General features: G+C 42.2%; 1 protein-coding gene across 1 annotated transcript in view; it reads left to right on the top strand.

The window, feature by feature from the left end:
* Positions 1-8,882, top strand: part of LOC126335161 (juvenile hormone acid O-methyltransferase-like) — a 60,441-nt gene extending 51,559 nt beyond the window's left edge. Inside the window, exon 6 of the mRNA XM_049998135.1 lies at positions 3,339-8,882. Within this exon, the coding sequence (XP_049854092.1) occupies positions 3,339-3,523 (185 nt within the window). The 3' untranslated portion in view covers positions 3,524-8,882. The remainder of the gene's footprint in view (positions 1-3,338) is intronic.
* The last annotated feature ends 4,874 nt before the right edge of the window (positions 8,883-13,756 follow it).

The following is a 13,756-nucleotide window of genomic DNA, read 5'->3' as shown; positions in this document are numbered from 1 at the left end:
TCAGGAACATGACGCTATACAACGTGGTTAATCCACTGAATGACTGAGAGCAAGTATGGCTATTAATTTACTAAATAGTAAAAAAATTATAAGGTGCGGAATGGAGTGAACAGTACATTTATGTGTTCGTACTGTTCCAATGACAACATTGTCTTAAAAATTAAATAAAAACAGACCTGATTGCGTTTCCATAATTTTCATTTGTTAGCAAACCGGTTTCGGCTCGTTCCTCGCACCATCTTCAGGCTTTTTCTGCCGTTTTGGGTGCTGGTTAAAGCAGACGGAGCGAGAGCCGTGTAATTACGGTTCTTTAGCATTTTATACCGATCGCTATGCTCCATCTACAAAATGCTTTCTAAAATTTTGAAAACATTCTCGTAGATGGACCAAATATTATGACTGGAGAAAATTTTGTTTTAACGGGAAACGAGATTGACAAAATATTATGACCGGAGAAAATTCTGTTTTAAAGAGAAACCAGATACCGTACTGTATTGAAACTTCCTGGCAGATTTAAACTGTGAGCCGGACCGAGACTCGACCTCGGGACCTTTGCCTTCTGGAAGGTAGGAGACGAGGTACTGGCAGAAGTAAAGCAGTGAGGACGGGGTGTGAGTCGTACATAGGTAAGTCGGTTGCTAGAGCACTTGACCGCAAAAGGCAAACGTCCCGAATTCGAGTCTCGGTACGGCACACAGTTTTAATCTGCCAGGAAGTTTCATGTCAGCGCACACTCCGCTGCAGAGTGAAAATCTCATACCGTACTACATTATTTATCCAGCTAAGAGTCTTATTAACGTAGCAGCCTTTTTCAAAAATCCTCGCTGTGACTGCAGCTCACACGGCTGCAGTATTCCAAGATAGTATGGCGAGTCTGGTATTGGACGATAATATGCTGAAAACGTTTTTAGGTCCGTTATACATCTCAGGTAGAGACACGACTCCGATACTGGCGCAGCTGTCGGCGTGAGCTTGATGTCGTGGAATTGCAGGTCCAGATATGCATAATTTGAAACATTCGGTCGTATGTTCGTATATTCTTCTGCTCAGTGTAACTTGTGATACAATTTCAATTTAGTGACTTACACGACACAGTTTTAGATTTACTCACGTAAAAGTACAGTCTTCGAAACACTCAAACGACGTACCTTGCACACACATCGTTCCTGCAGTGACCTACCGATTTGTGCCCAAAAACTGTCTCAGTTTATTCAAGAATAAAAGTGCGACACACAGTTCACATTATATTGCTTGCTCTCTTTCTGCAGTTCCCATCAATACGCACACGTATATTTATCCGTGAGTTAACGCACGAAAACCAACACATCAGCCATGCCACGTGTCTGCAGTCCGCTTTCTCATGTTACTCACTCACTCGATTGTTCAGTCTCTACAGGGTCTTTTCTTTTCACCATGTACTCAGAGTATACTGAAAAAGTGTCTAATGGACATACGTCCGAATGTGTATGGTTTCCACGCTAGAGATCATTTATTCAATCATACTTTGATACAGAGACTGCGGTCTAATACGCTTAGTTTTCTCCTAGAGGGTGGTACAGTTCCTCAGATGTCATGTCCTAGAGCCCTCTTCTGCCATAGTAATTGGTAACGGTGTGTCCGATTCACTTCTCTGTGTGATTCATGTTGGAGTGGGTGTAATACAGTGTTGTACACAATGGTTCCGACATAGTGGTCACTTGGGGAAAGGCAAATGGCAATGGGTTGGGAGGGGGGGGGAGGGGGAGCAGCAACATTGTACCAGGAGAGCTATCCTCACCGACAGTAGCCACAGCATTCAATATTTGCAACAGTGTATCGCCATCTGTCTGACACAGGGTCGTTTCAGGAAACAGGAAACCATGGAGAACGTACCCGAAATGTTCCAACACCAGACTTGGAAGAAAATATGATTAACACATCAGGAAGGCGACCGCTGTGTCAGTACCATTCGGTTTGCCCGCCAGTAAAGGGTAAGCCAGACGACCGTGTGGAACTTTCTCTATATCAGTTGTTACTGCCCTCATCACTTCAGACGTGTGGAGGGCGTTCTAGAGACAGACTTTCCACATCGGGAGCAGTTTCTTCACTGGTTTCTTCACCAGGCAACCACGATTCTGGGATTTGTGCCCTATTCACAGCTGAGACCACCTTTACGAGGAGTGGTACGTTCAACTTCCTCATCAGTGATTTGTGCTATAATATGCAGAACCCCCATGGTATTCTGACATCGAATTATCAGCATCGGAGCAGCCGGAATGTGTGGGCCGGAATAATTGACGATATTCTTTTGACACCAGTCTTCCTTCAGCGTCGCCTAACGGGCCGGAACTATCGGCGTTTCTTGCGGGTGACTTTGCCTCCCTTACTGGAAGAACTGCCATTGATGATTCGAAGGGTTACGTGGCGGCTACATGATGGTTCTCCAGCCTACTGGACGCATCTTAATCGTGTCTTGGCAGGTCGGTGGACCGAACGAGGGTGTCCAGTTGCATGGCCTCACGTTCACCGGATCTCAACCGGTGTGCTTTCCGGTTATGGGGCCATCTCAAAAGTATCCTGTACACAGAACCCATTCCAGATATGCAGACAAGGAAGGAGGAGATTCATGCTGAATTTGACACTGTTCGTATGCAGCCTGGCCCACGTGAACGTGTGATTCAGAGCATGCTACAGCGCGTACATACATACCTTGAGGCACTCAAAATCGTTTTCAACACATACAGTAGCTATGACTGCATGGTGGCGCGTGCATTAGACCACAGTCTGTGTAACAGTGTATGATCGAATACCCGGGAATCATGACTTTCCGGACATAACTTCATTTGACCTTTTCTGTTCCGTATCCTTTCATCGATAAAATCCATATACTTTGTACACGGGGGGAAAAAATCACCCTGTGTTGTCGAAAATGGACCGTTTTATAGCATAGATAATTATAAACAGAAACAATGAAAAATCAATGTTCAGGTGGAACTACTATCTGAACGTCTGATGTTTGCTACTAAACAAAATGAATGAAACAAAACAATAAAGGCAAAAATTAATTATGAAGGCTCCCTAGAGCTATAACTTCAATTTTTTAAAATTGTTTTGTTTTTCTACTATAATGACATGTCTGAAACGGTCTGTAAATGCTCTACGGATGAATAAACAACTAATTAACAGTGCCTCGATAGACAAAGTCTGAAGCATTGAACATACTGTAGAACATCCTTCTTTTGCGAACTTTATCTTGATAAAATGCTGCTTTCGATATCTTAAACCATTGTTCAAATATAACATTTGTATGCTTTGTGATTTTTCATCGTAATGTAATATTGACCTTTTTATTTTTTTAGATTTTCTGAAGTCAGTATGTCCATTCCTGAACCGAGTTCCGGAAGACCAGAAGGATACTTTCTTAGATGATTGGCTACAGCGTATGGAGAAACTGAATGGATTATCAAAGGTCGTTGGAAGGAGTGAAGAGCCGAAATACTACATCCACTTTAACTTAATGGTGGCTATGGCCAGAAAACTGTAATTACGAGTTTTGCACCACCGCTTGAACAAGAAACAATATTTAATAACGGAAATGACAAACAACACAGAGCACAAACAGAATTCCCCGGCTAGTCTGTTGTTAATAGAGAAGTATACTATAGACATTTATATGTAATTATCTTCCCGTAAACTGGTTGGAAAAGCCTCTCAGGTGTAAATGGAACTATAAGAGTATCCTGATCTGTACAGTTTTGACGATACTCCTGTCAAAGATATTCCAACTGTGCTAGTGTTCCGTTTTTAATTACCAGGATATCAACATGACGCTCCTTTGCTTCCTTAATTCGTTGGCTTCTCTCTCACATTAACATCAGAGCCATAAATGATTGGTTTCGCACCTCTGTCGAAATGAAGAACTACTAAAGGTTTGCTGCTTTAGTATAAACACCAACAGAAGTGTAAGCAGAAAGCTTACCAATCGAACGGAGTGAAGTAACCGAACAGAGAGACTTCTAAACTTTTGCACCTTTAGTCGTTCTTCATGTCGACAAGGGTGGCGAAAGGAAATATATTGTTAAGAAGAGTTGTAATATATACCTTCACTGGTATTCACTGGAAGATGCAGCTCAGATTATTACGAAAGGGTTTACTACTGCATAATTTATTCTCATAGCAACTTCTGTGAACCCTGCAATACCAACAATGCCACAAGCAAAAAGTTTACCCCGCAAATAGTGTGAACTAATAGGGCGCGCTGAAAAGTAATGTCTCCGATTCTCTATGTGAAAACTTTTACAACTTTTTAAATAATCCAACCTTATGAAGATAATGCATCTTCATTTTTCATGCCTACATATTTATTTCAGAACGTAGGCACCCTGGGGAATAATACATTTCTTCCAAAGAGGGACATGTTTGTTAATATCGTCACTGCAGAATGTTTGACTTAGTTGACGGAGCCACACCCGCACCTTTGGTGGCACCGCTTCATCCCTATCAAATTGAAGTCCTCAAAGGTGTTCTTTAAGGTTTTGAAACAGCTGGAAACTGGATGGAGCCAAGTCGACATTGTATCGAGGATGGTCGATGACGGTGAAACAAAGACGTCGGATTGTTGCAGATGTCGCAGCCCTCGTGTGTGGTCTGGCATTGTCGTGCTAAAGGACAGGGTGCTCCATATGCGGACAAACTCTTGGATTTCGCGCTTTCAGGTTTCTGAGTGTCTCGCAGTACACTGACACTGTTACGTTACACATCGCCATGCTGCATACTATAGTTTGGATCCCTCTAGCGGCAGAGTGTTGCAACTTGCGTCAGCGATGTGGAAAAGTCTACCGGCTAGTATCAGTGTCTGTAATAACCGACATTGAAAAAAAATATTTAAAAAAATTCCGAGGCATTACTTTTCAACGCACCCTAGTAATCGGACAGTGTGGTATTTCAAGTTAACGGTCGATCAGGAAAGCAATCTTCATCGAAGCTCTTTGTTGCGCAATATTTGATATCTATGCATATCTAAATGTTTTCAGAGTGGGCAGTAGTGGCATGAATTTATTTAGGATTGTGAAGAAAGTGCCACTAGAAAACTTAAAGTGCTTACATTTCTAAGTAGAATAAGCTGGAGAAGTGTCACAATGGAAAATGACATCAAACCTGTGCATTAACATTATCGCAAATAATGTAAGGTACGAGAGCGAAAGAAATACTTTACTGAAACTTACTGGCAGATTAAATGTGTGTGCCGGACCGAGAATCGAACTTGGGGCGTTTGCCTTTCGCGGACAAGTGCTCTACCAAGCTACCCAAGCACTACTGATGACACGTCCTCACAGCTTCAGTTCTGCAGTACCTCGCCTCCTACTTTCCAAACTTCACAGAAGCTCTTCTTCGAACCTTTCAGAACTAGCACTCCTGGAAGAAAGGATACTGCGGAGACATGGCAATGTTTCCAGCATGATATTTTCAATCTGCAGAAACAAGTTTTTATAAAATGGATTAATGTGTTTAAATGACCTTTATCAAACCCCGAATGTCTTCCTGAACGTGGAGAGTCACTCCATCTACATCTACATCTACATGGATACTCTGCAAATCACACTTAAGTGTCTGGCAGAGGGTTCATCGAACCAATGTCATAATTCTCTATTGTTCCAATCTCGTACAGCGCGTGGAAAGAGCGAACATCTATATCTCTCCATAGGAGCTCTGGTTTCCCTTATTTTATCATGGTGTTCGTTTCCCCCTATCTAGGTCGGCGTCAACAAAATATTTTAGTTTTCGGAAGAGAAAGTTAGTGATTGGAATTTTGTGAGAAGATTGTTACGCAGCGAAGACGCCTTTGTTTTAACGATGTCCATCCTAAATCCTGTATCATTTCAGTGACGCTCTCTCCACTATTTCGCGTTAGTACGAAAAAGGCTGCTCTTCTTTGAACTTTTTTATGTACTCTGTCAGTCCTATCTCGTAAGGATCCCACATCTCACAGCAGTAGTCTAAAAGAAGATGGACAAGCGTAGTGTAGGCAGATCTGTCACATTTTCTAAGTGTCCTACCAATAAAACGCAGTCTTTGGTTAGCTTTCCCAATAACATTTTCTATGAGTTCTTTCCAATTTAAGTTGTTTGTTATTGTAATTCCTAGGTACTTAGTTGAATTTAGTGCCTTTAGATTAGACTGATTTATCGTGTAACCGAAGTTTAACGAACTCCTTTTAGCACTCATGTGCATGACCTCACATTTTTCGTTATTTAGGGTGAATTGTCAATTTATGCACCATTCAGATATCACTTCTAAATCGCTTTGCAATTTGATTTCATGACTTTGCTAATCGATAAACGACAGCGTCATCTGCAATATTCATTTAAGATCTCTGCCATTGATTCTGTATCGCTCTAGTCGCTTTTCGGCTATTTAAGCACATGACACTGTGGAGAGAGGGGTCATCTCCTCCAGTTGGCTGATGACACCGCCTTCCTAGCCCTTTATCCTAACCTTCAACGGTCCCAACGTACCCTCCAAATAGACCAATTCACTGCTTGGTGCAACCAGTGGTTCCTCCGTATCAACCCCTCAATGTCCCAGGCGATCATCTCCATGATCTCTACCTCACCATTTATGGCCATCTTATCCACCTCACTCCTACCCTTATATACCTTGGCCTCACCCTCGACCGCCACCTCACCTGGACTCCCCATCTCCTTACCATCCAACACAAAGCTCACAATAGACTCCGCCTCCTGAGACTGCTGTTTGGCTGGACATGGGGCTGCAACTTTCCACCTTCTTTCACACCTACAAATCCTTGATGCACCCCATCCTTTGTTACGCCAGCGTGGCTTGGATTTCCGCCCCTCCCAGGTTCTACAAATCGATCCAAATCCTCGAATACCGTGCGCTCCACCTTGCCTTCTGCAACGGCCTTACATCCAGCATGCACATCCTCTACAACCTCTTACCATTCCCCCCCATTCTTCTTTTCCTTTAACACATCTGCACACTATATATTGTCCGCCACATTGATCTCCCTCACCCCCTCGTGTCTCCCTTCCTCTCCATCCCTAGCCCGTATCTGTGCCTTTACAGCTGTGTTCCACCCTCTTTCCATCTCCACAAACCTCTGCCTCCTTTCCCAATGCAATTTCAACCATCTACCCCTCCCGGATGATGAGCTTCACCCTGACATGTACCCTTCCTACCAACTCTAACCCCATCTTCATCCTGCCTCATCCTCAGGGCTCCCTCTTCTCCCCCTCCCTTCATGTGTCTTTCCCCTCCTACTCCCCCTCCCGCTCTTGTGCACCCCTTCAGTGTCGCTGCACTCACTCCTGCCTTGTCTTCCCTCTTCATATCCTGCCCCACCAGTTTCCTGCCTCTTGGTGTAGCCGTTGACACCCGTACTCTTTTAATCCCACCCCCTCCCCTGCTGTCCCTTGCTCTCCCCTCCTTTTCCATCCTTTCTGGCGTCTCCTTAGGCAGATCCCACCTGTCAGTTTTATTCTTCATCGTATGTGCTCCAGTTAGGTTTAAGGTGTGTTGTTCTGGAGTGTTTTTAACACTGTGACTGACTTTTAACCTGTGCGTTTGCCTTCAGTGTCTTCTTAGTGTTTTGAGAATTGCCAACTGCGTTTTTTAACTTTATGTCAACTTTTTATTTGCCCCTCCATGAACGTCTCCAGGTCAGTGTATTTTTACCTCCATTATCTCCTCTTACTCTGTCTTATGTCAACCTTTCTTATCGCCTTATATGTAACATTTTACTCTCGTATTATTGTCATGTCACTCGGCTGAAAAGCGGCGGACTGTGCCGCTGACAGCCCTCCCCTGCTCATAAGGCGCAGGCAAATGAAATCACAATAAAGAAAAAAATGAGTAGATGGTTGGTTTTGGTCGGTTGGTTGGCGCTCCGGTGTGCAGTCTGGTTGTCGACGGTCGCTCTTCATGCATTCTCTGCCTGTTTCTGTCATGTGGGCAGTGGGGCTGCGGATGGAGACTTGCGTGTGGTCTGCGTGTGTGTATTGCGTCTTGTGAGAGGGCGATGTTCTCGTCTGTGCTGCTAAACGATGTGAAGATGTGACAGTGCCCTTCGTATACATCCGCCTGCAACCAGATACGCCAAAGAATCAAACGGGTTGATTTATTCAGGTTCTTAGAGTTCTTCTGTATACATGTTTACTGAGTTTCGTGCTGTTTGCAGTTAAGAGAGCTTATGGTGTTTGGACTCCCTTGTAATCTGTTTCGTATTGACCACTGGGGCACAATGTATTGAACAGTGGTTACCTGTCTGAATGAGGTTTGCCTGTTTTGGTTTTATGTTGGTGTTTCCGTGGTGTAATTAGCGGTGCGCGTCCTCTGTTGTAGCTGATCGTTTAACTGGGGGACGACGCCTTGACGGCGGCCAGTTTGAATTGTAACTGATAGCGCGGTCGCAGTGTTTGCCAGTAGACACCAGTTCTTCGGTGAATCTAAGTTGAGTATTTCATTATTTGTTCCTGGTGACGCCGAGGCGTCCGTCTTTCCTTCTTCACCTTTCCTTTCAGCTTTCATCCAAGCTCGATCTGAGTTGTAGTTTCCGCAAACCCCTGATATGGTACTTCTTGTCACTGAAATTTTGTAATATCTAAAATATGCCTTTCATTCTACTGTGTTATTAATGTCTTACTGCAGCTATATCTTAGAAATTTGTCTTGCTTCTGTGGGAGTGTATGTCAGTAAACCATTTATTGTTTTTATAGTTCTTAAGATTTATCTAAAGAGGGTTCTGAAATTATTTGTGTGCGATGGGCTTTGGCGCCCATAGACATTGTGTCTGTTTGGTAATGTTTTAATTATTAGGGTAATTATGTACATTATTCTGGAGTAACAGCAGTCTGCTGTTGCCATGCAATTGTTAAATAAAAGATGTTGGGAACTATAAGCCAGGGTGAGTGTTTCATTGATAATTAATGCCTTGTCTTCATTGGGTTGAAGTATGTTTGAGCGGGTGTCCCACGTCACAATGAAGTTGATGGTAGAATCAAAAATTGAAGATGGCGTTCGTGGAAAACTAAAAATTACAAGAGGTGAAACTAACCCAGTTCTGCTATTGGGCAATTAAAAGCAATTAAATTAGAGAAATTTAAAAATCCAAAATCGTTGGAAGTATGCCAGTTATACCTTGCAAGACTGCTGACTCTACAGTCCGAGACGACGCTATGGTCAAAAGTATCTGAACGATTTGGATTTTGTGCTGCATTCAAAGGCACTCGATTATACAACCCAATATGATTTTTGATTCTGTGAAATTTTCACTTTTCTTGGAGAACTTTTTCGTACTGATTTCGGATCTGTTATCAATTTTTTTGCATCGAGTTCAGCATTTTCACAAGCGATGTAAACTCATTTTTCATTTAGATTTATGTTTCACCAGGAGAATTTTTTTTTGCCAGTAAGGAAAATTGTATTTTAATAACATGGAGTAGCTGGCTACACTTGTGACAACCATCTCACTGTTAGGGGGAAGCATTAATTGATTGTGGACATGGTACAGTGTCGTGAGTCTACATTTGTATTGTTAGATGTATTTTTCTAGTTTCTTATAAATGAGTTTCAACAAGTGTTTGAATAACAGAAACGTATTCTATTATATTTGTGTTAACTATGTAATTGGTAAGAAAAGACTGGCCGTTAATAGTTTTGTGAAAATTGTCTGCTAAACAACCTTTTTTCGTGTAAGACTTGGCCGTACGTATGTTGAGGGACTGAGATTGTGGAATAATGTGACGAGGAAATCAGTACTTTTTGCAATTTGCGTAGTGTAGTGAGAGCTTCAAAACCATATATATCGTTGTTGTTGTTGTTGTATGGTTATTGTTGGAACCAAAATGAAAGAAGGATATAAAATATCCTAATATTTCTTCGCCCTTACGAGCAGTTATGCATTGTGAATCTCTCCCTATTCCAAACCAACATACGATTCTTAAGAATTTGCGACAGGAGAACAGCTCCAAAAATGAATGTGGTGATGGTGATGATTACAAGCTAGAAAAAGACTATGTATCATAATTATTTAGTGAAAACGATTTAAGTGATTTAACACGTGACTTGACTCTGACAAGAGATCTTGCCAAACTGTACGGGCTTAGACTCCAAGCCAAACATCTCTTACCTGGAGACTCATTCCCTTTGTACGGGAACAGAGAAACAGAATAAGTAAAATTATTTATAGAAGAACATATGGCTCTTTGTTGTGACACTGAACGCTTATGATCCAAATCAGTGGAGGTTATTTATAGTCTTGTCAAAACATAGCTGAAAGATGTACTTTTATATAATGGAAATTTGTTTGGCTCAATACTAGTTGCACACTCAGTGTACCATAAGGAGATGAACTGTTCCGTATGCGGTACTATTGCCTCGGTTTGCATTAGCAGCCCAAGGCCATCCGGTGCCTTGACTGCCTATTGTTTTCTGCTCTTTCCTCTCTGGAGGCAGAGGTGGTTATTGGCAGCAGTCAAGACACAGAGGAGAGCAGTCATCTGGTCCTTGGTCGCTACCACTTGTTAGCTCAAGAAGAGCTTTTCCACAACCTCTCAATGTGGTTGTCTATGGGCCCACCGCACACAGTGAGTGATTGCTGCCCTGGAGTAGTGTGACTTCTGGGAATGGAACAGCCTGAATTTAACGGCCGCTATTATAGCGCGTTGACTCAAGTTCGTAGTACGGAAGGAATCCGTGTATACTTCTGTATGAAACAGATACTTTGTCTTGGAGTGGCCATATCGCCATTTTCTAGTTACTATGTAAACGGATTGTGCACCGATAGAGTTTGAAAGTAGGATGTTCATAGCGTCTTTTGGAGAGTTGGCAATTGATTCTATTGCTGCGTGCATACAGCAACTTTGAGATATTATTATTGGGAGTTATAGCGAGCGAACTGTTAGCTGTTGGTAGCAGCAGGACGCAGTCGGGCGTGGGGAGAAGCCGCGCGTCAGGAGAGGTTGCAGCCCGCCCTGATCGTGATGGTGGCGCCGGGGGAGAGCTCTGTATTAGTCGAGGATTTCCGGTAATTTGCAATTTGGTGCGCCTAGTTGAGCGCTGAAGAGATTTTCTCGATTTTGTGTGTGCATACATTGAAAGTAATATTCATATCTTTGTTGTCACCAGATACGTAATTATTGATGTACGAAATTGTAGAATAATTGATGTTTTCAAAATGTTCAAGGAAAAGAAAGGTCTGATTGAGGTTTATCAATATGTGAATCGTCATTGTTCGGAATATAGCGAATTAAAAGTTTTTATTCATTTTCACCGGTTAAGGTTTGTTGACTAAACCACTCCTTACATTTAATTTCTATGAAAAAAGGGGAGAGGTTGCATCATTAGTTGTGAACATGCGTTGCACTCTGCATGGAAAGCAGAGAATTATTTTTGCATGGTGCTGGATGCAGAATATTCAAGCAGTTGCAGCGGAAAGAGAGATAAGTTATCTGTTGCGTGCAGGAACATTACAATATAACTGTATATTTTAAAAATTGCGGTCACATACAAAAGACTTAATTTTTCCTGGTGTAGCGGTAGCAGCATCGGTCCCGAGTTCGAAAACTGCCACAGCTTAAATATTGATTGATAATGACCGTTGACAGCTGAAGATTTCCAGCATAGGATGTCACCCTCATCCTTCCAGCAGCCATTTCAAAGAGGACGTAGGAACAGACAGAGAGTCATGGCACTCTCTTGTCCTTGGGATGGGAAACTGCACCTAGGGGCGGAAGTATCAGCAATGAATAACGGCAAGAGAATTCAGAAGGCAATGGAAACCATGCATTAAAGACACGTAACGTGTATCCACAGGACATCTGACCTGTAATTGAAAAGGTGTCATGATGATCTCGCTATTGGCAAAAGATTCCGGAATAGTCTCGATTCTGGAATAGTCTCGTATCTCCAGGAACTGACTGCCAAAGAGAACGCGACAATGTGAACAAGATTGAATAACAAACGAAAGAATAACGTTCACGAGTTGGGGCGTGGATAATCAGACGCTTGAACGAGGTAGGCAAGCTAGAACATCTTAAAAGGGAAATGCAAAGGCTCAATCTAGATATGGTAGGGAACAGTGAAGAGAAGTGGAAAGAAGACAGGGATTTCTGGTCAGATGAGCATACGGTAATATAAACAGCAGCAGAAAATAGTGTAACGGGCGTAGGATTCGTTATGGCTAGCAAGGTAGGGCAGAGAGTAAGTTACTGTGAACAGTTCAGTGATAAGGTTATTCTCATCACAACCGACGGTAAACCAACATCGATAACAATAGTTTAGGTACACATGCCGAGGTCAAAAACCAAACACAAAGAGAGAGAGAAAGCGTATGATGATACTGAACAGATAATACACTACGTAACGAAGATGAAAATCTAATAGTCATGGGGGAGTGAAATGCAGCTGTAGGGGAAGAAGTAGAAGAAAATGTTACAGGTGAATGTGGGCTTGGGACAAGAAAAGAGAGAGGAGAAAGACTAATTGAGTTCTGTCATAAATTTCAGTTAGTAATAGCCAATACTCTGCTCGGAACCACAAGAGGAGGAGGTATACTTGGAAAAGGCCAGGTGATACGGGAAGGTTTCAGTTTGATTACATCATGGTGAGTCAGAGATTCCGAAATCAGATACTGGATTGTAAGACGTACCCGGAGCAGATATAGACACAGATCACAATGTAGCAGTGATGGAGAGTAGGCTGAAGTTAAGACATTAGTCAGGAAGAATCAATACGCAAGGAAGTGGGATACAGAATTACTAAGGAATGATGTGCTACGCTTGAATTTCTCTAAGGCTATAGGTACTGCCATAAGGTATAGCTCAGTAGGCAGTACTGTTGAAGAGGAGTGGACATCTCAAAAGGGCAATCATAGAAGTTGGAAAGAAAAACATAGGTACAAGGAGGATATCTGCGAAAAAACCATGGGTAACAGAAGAAGTACTTCAGTTGATCGAAGAAAGACGGAAGTATAAAAATGTTCCGATACATTCAGGAATACAGAAATACAATTCGCTGAGGAACGAGATACATTAGAAGCGCAGAGGAAGTAAGACGAAATGGCTGCAGGAAAAAAGTAAAGGAATCTAAAAAGGAAATAATTGACCGAAGGACTGACTCAGAATAGAGAAAAGTCAAAATAACCTTCAGTGAAATAAAAAGAGGAGTCGTAACGTTTAAAGCGAAACGTAAATTCGACTGTTGAATGCAGAGGATACAGCGGACAGGTGGAAAGAGTCATTGAGCGCTCTATGAGGGAGAACATTTGTCTGATGTGATGGAAGAAGAAACAGGGGTCGATTGAGAAGAGATAGTGGGTCCAGTATTAGAATCACAATTTAAAAGAGCTTTGGGGGAATTGAGATCAAATAAGGCAGAAGGGATGGATAACATTACATCAGAATTTCTATAATCATCTTGATAAGTGGTAACAAACCGACTTTTCACGTGTAGAATGTATGAGTCTGGCGACATCAACACAGTTCCGAGTATTGCAAGAGCTGACAAGTACGAGAATTAACGCACCATCAACTTAACAGCTCATACATTCCGGTAAATGATCAGAATAATATATATAAGAATGAATAGGAAAATTGAGGATGTGTTACATGACGATCAGTTGCGGTTTATGATAGAAACAGGACTAAAGAAAAATCAAGACACGTTCGTAGGATTTGTAGACCTGGAAAAAGCGTTCGTCTATGTAAAATAGTGCAAGAAATTCGAAATTCCAAGAAAATAGAGGTAGGCTATAGGGACA

This window comes from Schistocerca gregaria, chromosome 2, assembly GCF_023897955.1.
Source record: "Schistocerca gregaria isolate iqSchGreg1 chromosome 2, iqSchGreg1.2, whole genome shotgun sequence".
Taxonomy (NCBI): domain Eukaryota; kingdom Metazoa; phylum Arthropoda; class Insecta; order Orthoptera; family Acrididae; genus Schistocerca; species Schistocerca gregaria.
This window is presented reverse-complemented; position numbering and strand designations above follow the sequence as displayed.